Genomic DNA, 19205 nt, shown 5'->3' on the forward strand with positions numbered 1-19205 from the left:
ATCTATAACTCCATCTCCTTTTGTGAGGGACTTTTAATCCCTTTTAAGATATCAGAGATATCTTCCACGGTTAGTAAACCTGTAATAATTGGCAATTTAGATTGTTCTTTCTGTCTCTTTTCACTTTAAAAGTCAACAGATCACAACTATCATACCTATTTCAAATTTCTGCCCTGGATAAAAGGTCCACTGTTATCTCAGAACTCAGGATCATTAGATATTGAGAGCCACAAAAAGTCTTCATTTTGGAAGAGTCTTATTATTTAAACAACGGTCATTTTCTCTATGGGGTTTACCTAAGTGAAAAATCTTTTTTTCCTCCATGTGAGCAGTATTTGTTAGACCAGTAATCCCCAATCCTGAAAAACTCCTTCAAAGTTGCAGTTATAGCATGTTAGAAATTAAAGCAATATTAGGAATAACATAGTCTAACTTCTTCCACTTATGGAAGAGAAAACTGAGGCCTAGAAGTTCTAACTTTTGAATAGATTTGTATACAGCCTTCAGCAAAGTCAAGAGCTGACTACACTCCCAGAGATTTCTCCACAGTAACAGTTTTCTCTCTTGGTGAATAATTCAATACAGGCAAAAACGTAAGGACTAGTGAGAATTCTGTAGAAACACTAAGACAAGAATCAGATCTGAGCTAAAAGGGAAGAGGAGAAGGAGAAGGAAGACAGGGAAAATTAAAAAAAAATAGGACAGAGTATAAAAAACGAATCCATTCATGATAATAAAAACTTGATAGAAAAACCGAGACTCATAAAGAGATGATATGAAAGAATATGGATCACAAGGAATACATAATGGTCTTCCTGAAACACTCCAAAGGAACCATTATTATTCTGTAAACCCACAGGTGATCAAATTACACTTTCCCATCATAAACACAGACCTAATTTATCTGTTTTATGCCAAACAGCCGCTTGTCCTGCTAATTCATCCTAGTGTATTAACCCATACTTCATTTTTTTTTTTACCAGATATATCCTCCAGCATCTTAAAGGTTGAAATTGTTTTTGCTGGATTGCTCTGGCCTTTCTTAGCTCAGTTATTCCTTTATAAGCCTCTTCGATGGCAATCTTTTCCAGTTTAATTCACTTACTTCATTAATGCATTCTTTATACTCACCCCTTCAGGCCCCTGACAAAGATGTGGTACCAAAATTGAAACATGACATCCAATTAAAATGAGATATTTTAGGACACTATGATTACAGGATGAGTAAGCAAAGTGTAAAGGGCCAGCCTGTGAGGAAAGCCCTGGCTGGCTTTTTCTCCTCCTTAGGATCTTTGTGGAGAATATGGATTAGGGACAGAGTGAGCCTGGTTAGTATGGGTTTTCTACATCCAGGGTGAAACCTCTCCAGTCCAGCTGTGCACTGAGAAGGGGAAGACCACCTTCTGTTCCTCCCCTCTGTGAAACCAAAGAAATAAAACTATTCTGGGAGACTCTTGGGTTCTTCCAGAACCATGAAACCCTCAGAAGGTTCCATCGAGCTGAAGTCAGCATGGAAGGGTAAACATGCTACTTATTACCTTACTGACCCTTAGCTCCCAATCTACCCTTCTCTGCTTTGTCATGCTGGAGCCGAAATTCTGCAGACCACACTGTAGCTTTGCCAGCTGGCTGCAGGCTACATCTGTGAACAGGAGGTGATAAAGGGAGCCTGAAAGGTTGGGGGAGGAAGAAGGGACTCACAGCCCTTTCCGAGGTGCACTTTCTCCAGAGCTCAGGGACATCAGCACCAGCTGGCCAGTGCCTCTTAGAAGTCATGTCTCAGTTCTGTAGAACCCCACCTCTAAATTATTACATCTTACTGGCTCTAATCCCTTCCCTCTGTTCTCTCAGTCCTAGTCCTCATGGTAGCTGCTTCCTACATCTGATACCTACTTGATACCTCAGTATAGTATTTTTACCTTTTAAGTACCTAGTGAACAACTTCATACATAATTAACAATTTTATTATATTCCATTGTATGGTTTCTATCTTCAGGTCTTAACTGATACAAAAACTCATGCCAAGAGTAATCCCAGGAAATTGACCCTCAAAAATGGGATTGGAGGGGGCGCCTGGGTGGCTCAGTTGGTTGGGCATCCAACTCTTGATTTGGGCTCAGGTCTGATCTCAGGGTCGTGGGATCAAGCTCCACATCGGCTCAGTGATCAGTGAGGAGTCTGCTTGAGATTCTCTCTCACACTCTCCCTCTGCCCCTCCCCCTGCTCTCTCTCTCTCTCTCTCTATCTCTTTCTCTCAAATAAATAAATCTTTACAAAAAATGGGATTGGAGAAATGGTTTGATCATGCCTTGGGCTCAAACGCAGTGCTGAGCTCCTTTACCAGTGGGACACAGTATGGTAGAAATTGATGGCTTGCGGTGGCATCCTGATGAATCAGATTATCCCCTATAGATGACTGTGATGGTTGTGGCTCCTTCACTAGACCATATGGCAGTAATAATTACTATACAGATTGTGATATGGGGTTGATTCCCATGAATACACTGGAGCATTTACAGAAAGGAAATGAGAAGCTCAGGTCTTTAAACTCAGCTCAAGTCATGGTCAGAGAACCAGAGAACTTCTATTGCAGCCCTAAAAGTATCCTTTATATCTACTTGTCACAGGGCTTATCCTGCTGTAAATCAAACACAAATTCAATTGTGTAGATTTCAAAATTATAATGTCAGGTAAATCCACAGGCTTACCAAGCTCTCTGTGAAAGTTGGAACACTGATTGTGAAGGAGTGGACCCCTGAAACATGTAACAGACATCTAGTTGTAGCCAAACAGAGGTGAGAAACTCTGAGTCACTCTGAGCTTCCCTTATGAGTAGAAAGCAGCTTTTCTCCTTGTGTTTGAAGAGACAAGCCTTCCCTCACAGGAAAACTGTCTCGCTAGTGGACAGCCATTCTCCTTAAGACTCATCCTCACCTCTGGTTGCCTCAAAACACAGAACTAAGCTCAGATCTCAACACGTTCCAGGAGGACAAGTAGAAAGCATGACTAGGAAGCAGCAGCTTATACATCAAGAGAATTGCAAGGTTTTGAAAATATATATTGTCAGAAACTTGCGAGAATATGTGTAGGGGTAGATCCTAAGAGTGTCAAACCAGAGGATGGAACATAACACTGAGTTGAGCCAAATTTAATCATAGGGTGCATTTACCAGATGCTCTGGATTCGATGTTTGTTTTAAAGCTGGAAGTAGCTCTCTTGTCAGTTTGCTTGTCTGTTGGTGAGACTCGGCCTTACGTTTAATGGACTTGTGACATCAGAACGCAGCTAGCCTGGCGCGGAAGAAGAATCAAAGGCTTAGGGAGTTAGGCTGTCGGCGTGAATTTATGAGATGAAATGTGCATGCCCACACCCTACTACATCGATTTGCTTATTTTCTACGTTGGACTGCTGCTCCCAGGCACTCCTAGTTCTGTAACTGAGGAGGTGTGATACAAAGCCCTGCTCTACGCTCTGATGCCAGAGAAAGTCAAGAGGCCTTCAGCTCCGTTCAGGAGGAAAGCAGCAGCCAGCCAGGCACACCGTGGCGGGTTCCCAGGAGGTAGTGAGCACGCGCTGGGTCACAAGCATCTACCATGCACCAGGCGCAGCCCTAGAGGAACATCCGGAACGCCGTGTGCAGTGAGACAGGCTCCAGGGCTTCAAGGACTTATGTTGTTAACATGGAGAAAGACAGGAAAAGTGCCAGTATAACTGGGTGTGCTAAGTGCTCTGATAAGGACGTGCATGGGGGCTTTGCGAGCACAGAAGAGGGCATCTAATTCTGCCTAAGGCAGAGTATGTGTCAGGGGTGCGGGCTGGTGGCAAGGGCAGAGGAGGCTGGTGGCAGAGTCAGTCTAGCACAGTTCAGCTTTCCTCCAATACCACAACCTTTCTCCACTGTTACCTTTAGCTCCTTTCTCCAAACAGTAGCTCTAGAGAAACAGCCTAACCTTATTGAGTGTGGTTGTAATATCAGCTTGGAACCAATATCAATCTACATCCGAATGCCTCCAATACTGCTTGTAAGAGCTTATGTGTGCCCACGGCAGGCCCCAAGGCAACAGCAAACCAGGCGTTTTCTCTAGCAGGTAATGATGGGGACTGAATTCCACTCTGAGCTATTAATCTCTTTCTTTCCCTCCCTTCCTGGTCTCAGGCATTTGGGCCGTATCAAAACACTGCCACATAACTGGGGATGCCAGCAAGGATGCCCACTGACCTGCCAATGGCCAGTTCCTGGAAGACAAATTTCTGCTCTGCCCTCTCTGCTTCTCATAAGGCAATATTTCTGCCTCATTCTAATAATGCATTTCATCTGTGGCACTGGCGCTTTCTTCAAGTATTGACAGTAAATAAGTTATGTTTTCTTTTTTTTTAAGATTTTATTTATTTATTTGACAGAGAGAGAGAGAGCAGAAGCAGGGGGAGCAGAAGAGGGAAAAGGAGGCTCCCCGTTGAGCAGGGAGCCCGATGCGAGACTCGATCCCAGGACCCTGGGACCATGACCTAAGTTGAAGGCAGATGCTTAACCGACTGAGCCACCCAAGGGCCCCAAATTATGTATTCTTTCACTTTATCAACAACTGTGTTTATTTCTATTTCAAAAGATGCAATTTTTTTCTGACATGACTTATGGGCAATCATATTGTTTACATGCATGGCCACATTCATAATCTGTTCTTTGCAATATTGCTTCTAAGAAAGCATGTGTTTCAAGAAAAATAGAGAGACATTTACTTTCAGTACAGAAAAAGAAATTGTTGGGGCGCCTGGGTGGTTCAGTCGTTGGGCATCTGCCTTCAGCTCAGGTCATGATCCCAGGGTCCTGGGATCGAGCCCCACATCGGGCTCCCTGCTCGGCGGGAAGCCTGCTTCTCCCTCTCCCACTCTCCCTGCTTGTGTTCCTGCTCTCGCTGTGTCTCTCTGTCAAATAAATAAATGAAATCTTTAAAAAAAAAAAAAAGAAAAAGAAATTGTTGTTCCCAGGGCAAAAAATGGACTTAACTAGAAATTAAGAAACTCCTCCTATAGCCTAAGGAGATAAAGAATTCCTATTCTGTCATTCTTCCTAGACAGCTCATTTTCACTATGTATCTACATTTCTAAAGACTGCATTTCTAAAAAAAAGGAAGACACTCCTTTACATATAACTAAGTATGCACACTAAATGATAACTTACAGGTTACAAGTATTCATAAATCAGTTCTAAAATATAATCAAATATAACTGAGCCCCAAATCTGTTACAAGACATTTTAGATAAGAGAGAGTATAGGAGGGAAAATGACCTCAGTATGTGAGGAAGGGAAAAAAGTTCAACCAGATTCATAATTTTATTTGCTTCAATATATGAAACAGCATGGCAGAATAAGTTCCAACATAATCAGGGCACCTGGCTGGCTCAGTGGGTAGAGCATGTGATTCTTGATCTCAGGGTTGTGAGTTCAAACCCCACTATGGGCATAGAGATTACTTTAAAACAAAACAAAACAAAACAAAACCCAGGTGCTTGGGTGGCTCAGTTGGTTAAGCGTCTGCCTTCAGCCCAGGTCCTGATCCCTGTTCAGCAGGGAGTCTGCTTCTCCCTCTGCCTGCTGCTTGCCCATTTGTGCTCTCTCTCTCTCTGTCAAATAAATAAATAAGTAAAATTAAAAAAAAAAAAAAAAACCCAAGGTCCAGCATAATTAGATGGTAAGGATATATGAATGATAATATAATACTCAGTATTTTCCTATCTTAAATATTTCACCCATTTAAAAAATGACTTAGGGATTAAAAGATTCTAGATGAAGTCAACAGTTCAGTAATTTTGGAATTTGGCACATATTCACCATAAATCTAAGCAAAATCAGACACAAAAATGGAGTGAAATGAACTTCTTAAAACCAGTATTTAATTTTTAAGCATACAGTAAGTATATAAAGATATTTAGTAAGTTCCTTAAATTCTTTTTGTTTTTGAAAATTTTATTTATTTATTTATTTATTTATTTAATTTGACAGAGAGGAAGCACAAGCAGGGGGAACAGGGAGAGGGAGGGAGAGGGAGAAGCAGGCTCCCCACTGAACAGAGAGCCTGACCAGATGTGTGGCTTGATCTCAGGACCCTGAGCTCATGACCTGAGCCGAAGGTAGACACTTAACCAACTGAGCCACCCAGGCGCCCCAAGTCCCTTAAATTCTAGTGCTTAGATATTTTTACCTCATGGGTTAAAATTTCATTTCAAAATACAGAGATTGCTAAAGAAATCCAGAAGTTAATCCAGGAGAGTAAGTTCCTCATTACAGCCAGCAGACGGTATAGCCCTGGAGCTCCTTCCTTTGCCATGCGGGCATTTCTAAGGTGGAAGGAGATCTGGCTGTCTGCTCCGCTGGCTCACTTTGTTTTTGCTCTCCTGTTAACTTGAGCTGCAAAACCTTCACTCCCTGAGTGACTTCAAAATCCCCATCATGCCATCCTTTCTTGCTTTCTCAGTCTATCATTCATTCATTCCACATTTGTTGAGTGCCTAGATGTATAAGATCGTTTGCAAGGGGCTATGAAAGGGACTCAGTGATGAAAGATACAGGAACCCTATCTCCTTCCTTGTCTCCCTAACAGGCTCATATAAACAAATAAATATTAAGATATAGAATGGAGGGGCACCTGGGTGGTTCAGTTGGTTAAGCATCCAACTCTTGATTTCTGCTCAGGTCCTGATCTCTGGATCATGGGATCATGCCCTGTGTGGGGTTCCATGCTGAGCATGAAGCCTGCTTGGGATTCTCCCTCTCCCTCTGCCCCTCACCCCTTTCCACACTCGCTCTCTCAAAAAAAAAAAAAAAAAGATATACAATGGAAATGTTGAGAGATATTGTTTGGGAATATAGATCTTCCAGTAATAGAGATTAGAAAGAATTATATGAAAGAAAATGGCTTCGATGAATGCATAGAATTTGAATGTTTTAGATTCCAAAATCCCTTTCCTACTCATTTCCTCATAGGAAGTAAACAGTATATCTTTATCTAGAAAAGATTAGAAGTGGCTAATAAGTGATACCAGTCTGAGGCAATGAGTATGGTCTTAAGGAGAAGCATGTACACACAGTGAGGTGTTTTCCATTTCAGAACAGGATCCCTCCCATTAAGACCTTGACAGGCTGGAGTAATGGACCAAATCAAACACAACACACTGAAATGCAAAGTGCAAGGGCAAGGACCCATACAGAGATGTGGGGAATGCTCTAAAACATGGCACTTAGGTCATCCTGTATTCAGGTATGTCTAAGAGTTTAATAATAACCTATGTCTTCATTTAGGGCTGGTAACAAATGCAAATACTCTTTTGTTGAGCATGGCAAAGTATTCTATATGGAGAATCACCAGAACAGGATCCCTGAATTCTGTAAATTTGAAAAATCATTTTCCTATAAATTTTTGAAATACTTTTGTATTAATTGGTAGCATCCATTCAGCTCAGTAGAAATCAGTGTGTTTTTTGGGAAACATCCTATGGCCTAAGATTAATAATGACTCAGGTGTTTGTGAAAGTCTTCTTGCTTTAAATCTACTCACTGCCATCCCCATGTGTTGCTTTTCCTCTGGATTGTGAAATCTTCGTATTTAATCTCAGAAACTATAAAATTTCATCTTGTCACACACCTCCCCCTAAATTCTCCCTCTGTAGAAATCACATGGTCAAATGTTGAACAATTAGAGGCTTTCTTGTACACAGTTTTAAAATCCCTATTATGAGTCTACCAAGCTTAAATATCTCAACTTGACAAAGTATGGGAAGAAGCAGGATTTTGCCATAAGCTTTAGAAATACATGCTTTGATAGAACGCCCTAAACAGTCAGGTGGCACATACAAATACATCCTACAGAATAAAATACTGCATGCTGGTTGGGCTTCCAATGCTTAAAAAAGCCATGTAATACTCTTTAATGTTCAATATAGAATCTTTCCAATTTTCAAAGGATAATGGAATAGGAATTTACGTGAATGAGAGACATTGGAGGTAGAAGAGGTAAGGTAACAACCACCTGTACTTGAAAGTTATAGACCCAGGGGCCTGGGGGGCTCAGTCGGTAAGCGTCTGCCTCCAGCTCAGGGCATGGTCCCAGGGTCCTGGGTTCGAGCCCCGCATCGGGCTCCCTGCTCGGCGGGAAGCCTGCTTCTCCCTCTCCCACTCCCCCTGCTTGTGTTCCCTCTCTCGGTCCAATAAATAAATAAATCTTTAAAAAAAAAAGTTATAGATCCATTCTCCTAGATGTATCCAGATTCCTTACCAAGAACAACTGTGTCACAGTACATAAAAGCAAAAAGGAACATACTAAATCGCTCCTCGTCAGGTAGGAAACTGAGGCACAAAGATGGAAGGTAACTATTCTAAGGTCAAGAGCTGATCACTGGCAGAGAGAACTCAAGTGTCAGGTCCCTCAGGCGAAACCATACCTGGTGGCAAGATCACCCCTGAGACTATAAAGGGATGTCGTTATGCAATGCTTGACCAACTTACCTGAAGGCCAGGAAGAGGAGCCATGCTTTCCATTTCTTTTTCACTTTTTTTTTTTATTCTTATAGAAATTCACTTTACAACAGCAATCAGGGAAAGAATCTTTTAATGTGCCAAAGCAACACAAACTCCAATGTATCTCCCCACCCCCCCAAAAAAAAGTAGAGAAATTCTCTCAAAAGAACAGAGAACAGCAGGTAGAAGGTATTCCCTCTTAAGAGCTATTAAAGGGATGTCATTCCCAATGTATGCAACATCTCTTCACCCTTACAAAAGTAAAACACAAAACAGCTGAGCTCAAAGCTGCATCCAGTGTTGTCTGCTTTTCCCCGTTTAGATCACTTTCCCGATAGTTGCTTATTGCCCTCAAAGACAGTTAGGAACATCTATCTGGCTAACTCGCCTCTCGAACATCTGTATTCATCTGGCTAACATCTGTATCCATCTGGCAATCTTGCAAGACTTTAATGGAATGCTCTACCCTAAAAGTTTGACTCTCCTGAAAACAACATGTAGAGCCCTTGGAAATAAATGGGAAATGGAGAACATCACTTCTCACCACAGTGAAGTGTTCTCACAGTGATGATAAATAATTGTTGAATAAAATTTACTCTCCAGCCCTGAGGTCTCCTCACACTCCAGACTTGTGCATCCACCTGCCTACTTGACACCTCCAACTAAGTGAGGACCAAAGGTATTTCAAACTCAACATGTCTAAAACAGAATATTGATTTCCACTGTCCTCCTTCCCCCCGCCCCACATACCTAACTCCCTCTCCTGTTTGTCTACCTTAGAAAAAAGCACAGTTTTTTCCTAGTTGCTTGGGTCATTTCTGGAGCTTTGTGATTTCTTTCCATCCATCTTTAATCCAACAGCAAGTCCTGCTGCTTTATGTTTAATATGTCCTGAATCCAGCCACATCCCACTGTCTCCATCACCTCCACCCTGGTTCAGACCACCATCACCTCTTGCCTATGCCACATTAACAGCCTCCTGATTAGTCTCATGTCTTCTTAGGGTCTTATTTTTCCCCCAGTAGTCCATTCTCCACATACCAACCAGGATGACTTTCCTTCTTTTTTTTTTGAAGGGAGGGAGGGGCAGGGGGGTGGGAGAGAGAGAATCGTAAGCAGGTTCCACACCCAACGTGGAGGCCGACACAGGGCCTAATCGCACAACCCTGAGATCATGACCTGAGCTCAGATTAAGAGTTGGATACTTAACCAACTGAACCACCCAGGTACCCCCAGGATGATTTTCTTAAAAACCAAGTATTTCATGTCTCTCCTTTGCTCCAAACCCCCCATGGCTTCCCATTACCCTCAGAACACAACCACAGCTCTGACAATGACCTACCAAATCTCCTTTGTCTTCCCTAGTCCAGTCCCCCAGTCCCTTCTGCCACACTTAGGCCCTAAGTCATCACGCTCTAGCCTACTGCCCTCTGTATTTTGCAACAGTGTCGTGTTTTACCCCTGCTGTTCCAGTGGCCTGGCACATTCCTCCTCTGTCTTCCAATGGTTAATTCCAACGAATTTTTCAGGTCTCTGAGCAATTGTCATCTCTGAGGTCTCTTTCCCGAGGCAATCTGAAACATTCCCCACGCAGCCAGTTACTCTCCATCCTCATGCCCTGCTTTATTTTCTTCACTCTCAGAAACTATAGTGCTCACTGGATGTAACTCTAGCGGGAATGTAAGCTCCCAAGCATCTGGAACAGTATAATAGGCACTCGAAGATTGAAAGGATGATGGACTGAATGAAACACATCTTGATTAATGCATTAAAGATGCGGGTAGAGCCAGGAGGAAATGTGGGCATTATAAAATAGAATAAAAAGAAAATCACGGAGACTGATGCCTGCCAAATAATAGGAAAGGATGAGAATAGGAAATGGGCTTGCCACAATACTGGAAAACTGGAAGCAGATACCCTTCACCAATGCTTGGGCTCTATTTTCCCTTAACGATGTAGCCTCAGTGAAGCAGATTTTGATTCAAGAACAGATTTGAAAAAACTCTCCTAAAATGTGGCACTAGCTTCAGCATATCACAAAATCAAGCTTCAGCAAGACCCTCCACGCTCCGTTTCACAGCTGGTGCATACCCCTATTGAGGCCTTCGGGGAGGGGCAGGGAACTGCTCTCAAATATGCTGCCTCTATCTCTGCTCATTAGGACAACCTGGCTTCCAGTGGGTTTCAGAATCCTTGGCAAATAAAATGAAAAGTTAATCTAACCTTACAGTGGGTTATGCATGTGGTGTAGGGCCCCGGGTCTGCATCATCTTTTCCTGCCAACCCTAAACTCTGCAAGGATGCAAGGAGGTTCGGAAATTTAATAGATGGCCCAAATATAGTCAAGAACTCTAACTCAGTGCAATGGACTGAACGTTTATGTCCTCTCAAAATTTAGGTTGAACCTCTAAACCCCAAGGTGATGGTAGCAGGAGGTGGGGCCTTGGGGAGATAATCGGGTCATGAGAGTGGAGCCCTCATGCATGAGTTTAGTGCTGTTAGGAAAGGAATGGGAGAGCGCTCTCCGGCTCTCTCTCCACCAAGTGAGGGGGATACAGGAAGTCAGCCCTCTGCAACCTGATACCAGCTCTCACCAGACACGGAATCTGTTGGCACTTTGGATCTTGGACCTCCCAACCTCCAGAATTGTGAGAAATAAATGCTTGGTGTTTAAGCCACGCCGTGTGTGGGTATTCTGTGACAGCAACCTAAACTAAGACACTCAAAAGAACTCTAGTCTAGTACAGAACATAGTTCTAAGTGAGATGCGACTTCGCCCCACTTTAAACTAAGGCACCATTTCTAACTTCAGATTTCTCCAGGTAGAGGACAGAAGAGGCTCACTATAAATACACCTTATTTACTATCCAGTTTCTAAGTGAAAAGCACAGGAGTACATAGTAAATAACTTATCTCTTAAACCAGAAGCCAATTTAGTCTCTAGCCACTGAAAACATGTTCTTAAGCAATTTCAAATTTACACATTTTTTTAAAAAGTGAAACAAAGGTGACAAGAAAAGGACAGGGCCTTTCTAATTATGTTTCATAGGAAACCTAAGTGTTTCAGCATAAAGGAGTATTAGCCTCTTCCTGGGGGTGAAGTGGCTTTGAAGTGCTTTTACAATTAAAGTAAATCTACATTGGAGTACTACATTAGATGGAAACGAAGAAGTCTTCAATTCTTTACAAAGGATTTGAATATAAACACATAGAAACAATTCTCCCTGACGTCACTAATTCAAAAGACATTTCTGAATCCTTATCTATTTGCTCTTCTTTGCAGCTTTGGACATGTTTGACTGCTTCTTTCTTGAAGTGTTCTCTTCTCCTTGTCTCTGTGACAGTAGAGTCTTTTGGTTTTCCTCTGACCTGCCTGGAAGCGACTTATCAGTCTTCTTGGAGACTCATCTTTCTCTAACTAGTCATTGAATGTGGGAGTTTCTCAAAGCTTTGTCCTAGGCTCTCTTCTTTTTATTTTTTCTCCCTAAGTAGTCTCGTACATAGCTTCCCAAACTTTTTTTACATCTCAGTACCCAGAGAAAGTGACAATAGGTTTATAGCTATGCGGAGCTGGAGGCCTCTGGCCTAAAGGCTTCGGCTGTTCTAAGGACTGAGGAGAACCAGTATCTTAACCCCTATATGTTCTATCTCAGCACCTTGCTTGGTACACCAGTGGGGCCTTGGGAAGCTCTGAACCAACATCCATCTATTTAGCTGTTACCAATATGCAAATAACACAATTTGATATTTTTCAGCCCAGGCCTCCTTTCTCTGGTCTACACCTGTGGATGCAATGGCCTATCTGCCATCTCTTCTTGGATATTTGAAAACATCTTAAATGTCTCACAGCTAAAACTAAGCTCATGATCTGTGTTCCCCAAAACCTGCTGCTCTTCTGGCGTTCTGTCTCAGCGAGGCATCCCCACCCTCAGGCTGTGGACGGCAGAACTCACACACACACTATCTCCCCAAGGCCCCACCTCCTGCTACCATCACCTTGGGGTTTAGAGGTTCAACCTAAATTTTGAGAGGACATAAACGTTCAGGCAAGATTCCCTTGCCACTTCCCTCTCACTCTCACAGCCGCTCTACCATCAAGCCTCTACCATCAAGCCGTCTACTCCCTTAACATCATCTTGTCTCTCCTCCTCCACCCCCCTGGGTCCCTGCTATCATCACAGTTATTCAAATCTGCCTGAATCATACTGTAGCCACTTGAGCCATCTATCCTCATCGACTCTCGCTCCCCTCTCATTCACACTCTAATCCAGAAATAGAGTGATTTAAAAAATAATAAAAATAGACATTCTTCCGGGGCGCCTGGGTGGCTCAGTTGGTTAAGTGTCCGCTTTCGGTTCGGGTCATGACCCCAGGGTCCTGAGATCGAGCCCGGCATCAGGCTCCCTGTTTGATGGGGAACCTGCTTCTCCCTCTCCCGCCACCACTCGCCCTCTTTGTGCTCTCTCTCTCTGTCAAATAAATAAAATCTTTAAAAAAAATAGACATTTTTCCAAAGAAGACATACAGATGGCCAATAAACACATGAAAGGATGCTCAACATCATTAGTCATCAGGGAAACGCAAATCAAAACCACAATGAGCTATCATCTTACACCTGTGTATCTAAAACACAAGAAACAAGTGTTAGTGAGGATGTGGAGAAAAAGGAACCCTTGTGCTTTGTTAGTGGGAATGTAAGTTGGTGCAACCACTGTGGAAAACAATATGGTTTCTCAAAAAATTAAAAATAGAAATAGCATATGATCCAGTAATTCCACCCAGTACTGGGTATTTACCAAGAGAAAATGAAAACACTAATTCAAAAAGATATATGCACTTCCATGTTTACTACAGCATTATTTACAATAGCTAAGATATGGAAGCAACTTAAGTGTCTATCAACATAGGAATGGATAAAGAAGATGTGGTACACACACACACACACACACACACACACACACACACATTCAAATATTATTCAGCCATAAAAAAAAGAATAAGATGTTGCCATGTAGGACAACATGGATGGACCAAGAGGGTCTTATGCTAAGTGAAATAAGACAAAGACAAATACCGTATTACTTCACTTATATATGGAATCTAAAAAACAAAACAAATAGCAGAAACAGATCCACAGAGGCGCCTGGGTGGCTCAGTCGTTAAGCGTCTGCCTTCGGGTCAGGTCATGATCTCAGGGTCCTGGGATTGAGCCCTGCATCCGGCTCCCTGCTCAGCAGGAAGCCTGCTTCTCCCTCTCACACTCCCCTTGCTTGTGTTCCCTCTCTCGCTGTCTCTCTCTGTCAAATAAATAAATAAAATCTTAAAAAAAAAAAAAAAGAAACAGATCCGTAAATACAGAGAACTGATGGTGGCCAGAGGGTGGGGGGCGGGGGGGCAAAATGGAGAAAGGGAAGTGGGAGATATAGGCTTCCAATTATGAAATGAATAAGTCACATGGATAAGAGGTACAGCACAGGGAATATCATCAATGGTACTATAATAGTGTTGAATGGTGACAGATGTAGCCACATGTGGCGAGATAGCATATCATAAACACTAATCACTGTGTTCTTCACCTAAAATGAATGTAACATTGTGTGCCAACTATATTTCAATTTAAATAATGATAATAATAATAATAAAGATCTAACCAGATCATCCCTTTGCTGAAGGCAAAATTTCTCAACATGACCAATAATACCCTGCCTGGACTGAACAATACTTACTGTTCTGGTCATCTGTTGCTGCAGAACAAATCACCCCAAAACTTAGTGACTTAAAACAACAGTTTAATACTACCTTTCATGATTCTGTGGATTGTTCTGCCTGAGCTGAATGGTAATCATCTAGAATCTATCATGCAGGTACAATAAAAATTTGGCTTGGGTTGGAATCATCTGAAGGCCCAACTGGGCTGGGCATCCAGGATGGCTTCTTCACACACATGTCTGAGAGCTGGTCAGGCATCCCTCTCTCCATGTAGTCTCCCCACGTGTCTAGCTAGGGATTCCTCAAAGCAAGGTAGTTTCAGTGCATTCAAATTCTTACAAGACAAGTTAATTTTCCTCAGGGTGCACTTTATAAGAGACTAAGGTGAAAGCTGCAAGACCTCTAATGACCTAGTCTCCAAAGTCATTCAGCTCTCTTTTACTTTATTCTGTAAATCAAAATTGAATCACAGGGTCAGTCCAGATTCAAGGAGGGGACCTATCCAAGGACTTGAATATCAAAAAGCACGGCTCTTTGGAGTAAGAGGTGGGTCTTTAGAGAATATCAACCACACCCACTTCCCCAATCCCATTTTGCAATACATTCCCTGTTGGTGCTTTCACTTTAGCCACACCGGCCTTGTTTCGGTTCCTTGTACTTCCCATACTCTACCCTCCTAAAGGCTTTCGTACATACTGTTTTCTTAGTCTAGAATGTTCTTCCCGTCCACCCCCCCCCCCCCCCCCCCCGTTGCCAAGTTCAACTTTTAAAAATCTCAGTGAAGTCTCAGGAAAGCTTTTCCTGTCTTCCCTAACCAGGTTAAATCTTTTTATTCCATACTTTCACGGCACCGGGTCCATTTCTGGCACTGTCCTCACCCCTACTGCCCTCTGCATTTGTTAAAATGATTATGTAATTTGTGTCTCAATGTCCCTCATTAGACTGGAAGGGGGGTCATATCTGTTTTTCCCATCCTACCACACAGAGCTTGGCTAGTACTCAAATATTTATTTGCTGAATGAATGAACTAAACTAAGTAAAGGAAACTGTCTCTGTATAACAACTCCTCTAAAATTATAGTGAAGTAATCACATTCCCAAGGTAAATATATAGATAATTAGACAACCCCAAATATAAACCATTTTCACAGAGGAAGTCTCATAAATGTAAAGGTCATATTCTTTTGCCACATCCTACCTGTAAAATCAGCAGATAGTAAAGAAATCAATTAAATATAGCCAAATTGTGTAAGTTCTGTCGTATTTCTTCCAATATTTTTTTTAAATGAGCCTAAAACTGTCTTTGATTGTAATTTCTATGCCTTAACAAAAGCTGACACATGTACCCAACGGAGCATTTTAATCACAGGAAAGGTGATCTCCTACTCTATGCAGGAATCGAATATTGACAATAAAGACCACTAGAAGCATTCCACTTAGAAACCCAGGCGGACTGTTACACAGACCACACGTGATTCTCATTGTGCTAAAACCAAATGCAAAAAACTAACTGCTTCCCACTACATTATCAATAACCTGTCTATAAATAAACACTTCACCAGCTTTCAACTTAAAACGGAATATTTCACCTCCGAGGAAGAGCTAACGTTCCTGTCCTTAGATGGTGACACAACAGCAAAGAGTTTGATTGGAGAAAATATTCACTAGTTATGGCTCTTAACTACTTTAAAAAAAATCTGTAATTATGAATGGTATCATAAACCAAAGTTCATTATCAAAAAGTACATTCTATTCTGGTCTTTTAAATCCCAACCTTCAACTCTAATTCTTGTAAACTACTGAAAACATCTGGTCAAACGACGGAGTGTTTCCTACAATAATAATTCAGCCCTGTGTTTCTTTATTCTTTTTTCCCACTTCAACATGGGCTCCAAGAAGGGATGGGTTTGGTCGGTTTTGTTGACCTAGAGCAGTCTCTGGTGCATCATGCTGCCCATTAAATTAACGAATAAGTAAATAACATTGGTCTCCTAGAATCAGATCTTATGTATTACTCAAAATATTTATGAAGATGCTTATTTGTTATTTGAGAAAAGATATTCTGACAAAAATGCCAATACATAAAATGTCTTTACTTCTCATTTATGCTTCTTGCTTCCTAGGTATTATGCCACATGAAATTAGTGTTTCTAATTATCTAACCTGTCTTATTCACCAGTTAAAACAAAACAAAACAAAACAAAACTATATTCTACCATAAGGCAGAAACGGCTTTTTGCTAAATCATTTGTTAAAAACAAGATAACAGGCTCAAAATGGAGGCACTTAGGCTAAGCTCCACATCACCAGAGACTTAATTACACTTTTGGCTTCTTCCAGGAATGGAATCTTAAAGTCAGTCAGGAACTGCCTTATTAGCACTAGTGAGGTCATCTGCCTGATAGACCACTGCCATGCCCTAAAGGAAAGTGATCTATCTTGCCACAACCAATCCACTTTTTGCCAGTGTAACTTCCTTTCCCCCACTCCCTTCTGCCTACGGAAGTCTTTCATTTAGTACACCTTTTTGAAGCTCCTTTCTGTTAGATGGATGCTATAGAGTCATGAATCATTAAATAAAGCCCATAAGATCTTTAAAATTTACTCACTGAATTTTGTTTTTTAATACATTGAATTTCTTCAGTTACTTAGCTGTCTGGAATGAAACTTCTTTTTCTCAGTGGCTGAACTGCAATTTGTACCTTATTGTGTAGTTTGAGGGGATCTTATCATATTAGACAAATACACAGCAAATGATAAATAAATCTATAAGCAGGTCCATGGGCATGAATATTTTTGGGGAATCATTTAGCCACTATGACTAAAAATACAAAAACAAAGAAGATAGAGGGCATGAAAATCTGTTATAGGACAGTTGCTTAAATCCAAACTTTGTCTTTTAATAAATGGCAAATATTTTGCCTAAAAAGGTGATTTGATAAAGTTGAAACATTCATTTATAAGTATTTAAACTTATTCTAGACCATCCAATTTAGATAACAGTAAAATATTAATATCAAACCTGTGCATTAAAGGAAATTCCCCCAACTGATGTCCTCTAACACAAGTTTAATACAAACATGACTTGTGGGTTTTCTGTAGGTGAGTCTCTTTTCCATTTTGCACCTTATTTCTCAACTCATTGATCACACTGAATTATTCATAGCTAAACATCTTTTTCCTTTGTCCTGCTTCTTGTCAGGTGTTGATTAAGACCTAGATTGTTCCTTTTCAAGTTGTAATGCATGAAGTGGAAATTTTAAATACTAAACAAGTTCAACCTGCTCTACAACTGCTCCAATTCCAGACTTGAACTTAGAAAAAGCTGTGTGACAAGAAACATGATCTGCCTATATTTTCAAAAGCATTAACATTTGTCTCCTTGGGTTTTTAAACTCCTCTCATATTAGCCAAAAAGAGAGAGAGACCCACTTAAGCTACATTTGCAAGTGCCATATTTGACCATTCTTTTCATAACTCTGAGTGGTTTTTTCAAGTCTTGCCTTCCCTTTTCTATAAATCCTGACTCCACCTTCTTTCTACTATAGAAAGCCACTAAAAGGCTTGGAACAAAGATAAATCTTTGAATAGTTTGCTAAACAAACCCCCCCAACACACACACACACACACACACACACACACACACACACACACACACACACTTCTTCAGATCCCACGGCTATCAAATCTTTCTTGATTCCATCTTGAGAAGTGAAATAAATAGAAATACATGCAGGATTAACTTGGGTTACTTTTAGAAGTAAGTTCATTTCCATCTCACACAGATACGAATCAAAAATATTACATCTTCCTTTCTTTTCTTCTTCATTCACCACTAAAGCTAACACACACTCCTAAGAAAGGGGAGTAATAAGGAAGGGCAGGAATTTCGGACATATTAGGAATATTGATTAATTCTATTCCTTTTGGTAAAACAATTCCCTGACTGAACAGAGCACTGGTGGGGGGGAGGTAGCAGGATATGCATATTTTTCAAGCTAAGCCCTTTCAAGGACAGATCCCAAGGTGAGCAGTACTAGGGGTTTCTCGGCAACCTGAAAGGATTTATGAATGATTGTGAAAGATTTGCCCCTCCTCCAGCTGCACTTAGGGGCTGCTCTAAAACGGTAAAGCCCAGCCTGGGAAATTCATGTCACATCCTGTACCCCTGGGTAAGAAGTGGTGAAATACACACACAGACACACATACCCCAGAGGGTGAGAAGGGGTGAAATAAACGCACACGCACACACTCACGCTCACACCTCACCCTACCCCACCAAAAGCCCTGCGGGGAAGCTCTCAGGCAAGCAGGCTCTGGCTCGGGAAGGCGCAGTCAGCATCCCTGTCTCCCAGCCCAAGTGAGAGGCTCGCCTCCACCTCGGAGCTAGAGCTCCCGGGTCTTTAACGTTCTAGGCTTTTCCTTACAAAAGTAGAAAGGTCCAAGCTGGCCTTACCTCTGGGGCTGCTTTCCTGTAAGTACGGCGGGGCTGTGGGGGTGACATTTCCCGAATGGGATGCTGACAGCAGAGGCGAGCGCTCGTCCACCCCATCAGCAGCCATGACTGCTGCAGCAGCCGCGGGGCCGGGGCGGGGGGGAGGCTGAGCCGGGGCTTGCGGCTCCCGCGGAGGTGGAGGCTAGCGCTGTTCCGCCGCTGCTGCCGCCTCCGGGAGGACCCGGGATGTGTCACAAGGCCGGAGGCTGGGGGAGGGGAGGGTGCGGGATCGGCAGGCGGGGGAAGGGCGGCGCGCTGGGAAGCCTAGAGTCTGGGGGAGGGGAGGGGAGAGAGAAAGCAGAAGCCCGGGAGAGGGGAGGCTGGGAGAAGGCGAGGAGGAGGAGCCGGGGAACACAGTAGGGCTGCTCGGGAAAGGCGGGGAACGGAAGGTGCGGAGTAACCGAAAGGGGGGCGGAGGAGGCGAGAGGAAGGGATTGCGACTCTCCCTGTCTTTGTACTTTACATTTCCTTAACTAAGGAGAAAAGGGGG

The 19205-nt window shown here is 42.3% G+C and overlaps 1 protein-coding gene across 2 annotated transcripts in view; it reads right to left on the reverse strand.

The window, feature by feature from the left end:
• The window catches only part of PIP4P2 (phosphatidylinositol-4,5-bisphosphate 4-phosphatase 2), a 54434-nt gene extending 35450 nt beyond the window's left edge, over window positions 1-18984 (reverse strand). For both annotated transcript variants that reach the window (XM_025870814.2, XM_025870815.2), the window contains exon 1: window positions 18677-18984. In XM_025870814.2, the coding sequence (XP_025726599.1) occupies window positions 18677-18782 (106 nt within the window). In that variant the 5' untranslated portion in view covers window positions 18783-18984. The remainder of the gene's footprint in view (window positions 1-18676) is intronic.
• Between the last annotated feature and the right edge of the window lie 221 nt (window positions 18985-19205).

The sequence above is a fragment of the Callorhinus ursinus genome, unplaced genomic scaffold (assembly GCF_003265705.2).
Source record: "Callorhinus ursinus isolate GAN/ISIS: 27379988/994484 unplaced genomic scaffold, GSC_fseal_2.0 scaffold5, whole genome shotgun sequence".
In the NCBI taxonomy this organism is placed as follows: domain Eukaryota; kingdom Metazoa; phylum Chordata; class Mammalia; order Carnivora; family Otariidae; genus Callorhinus; species Callorhinus ursinus.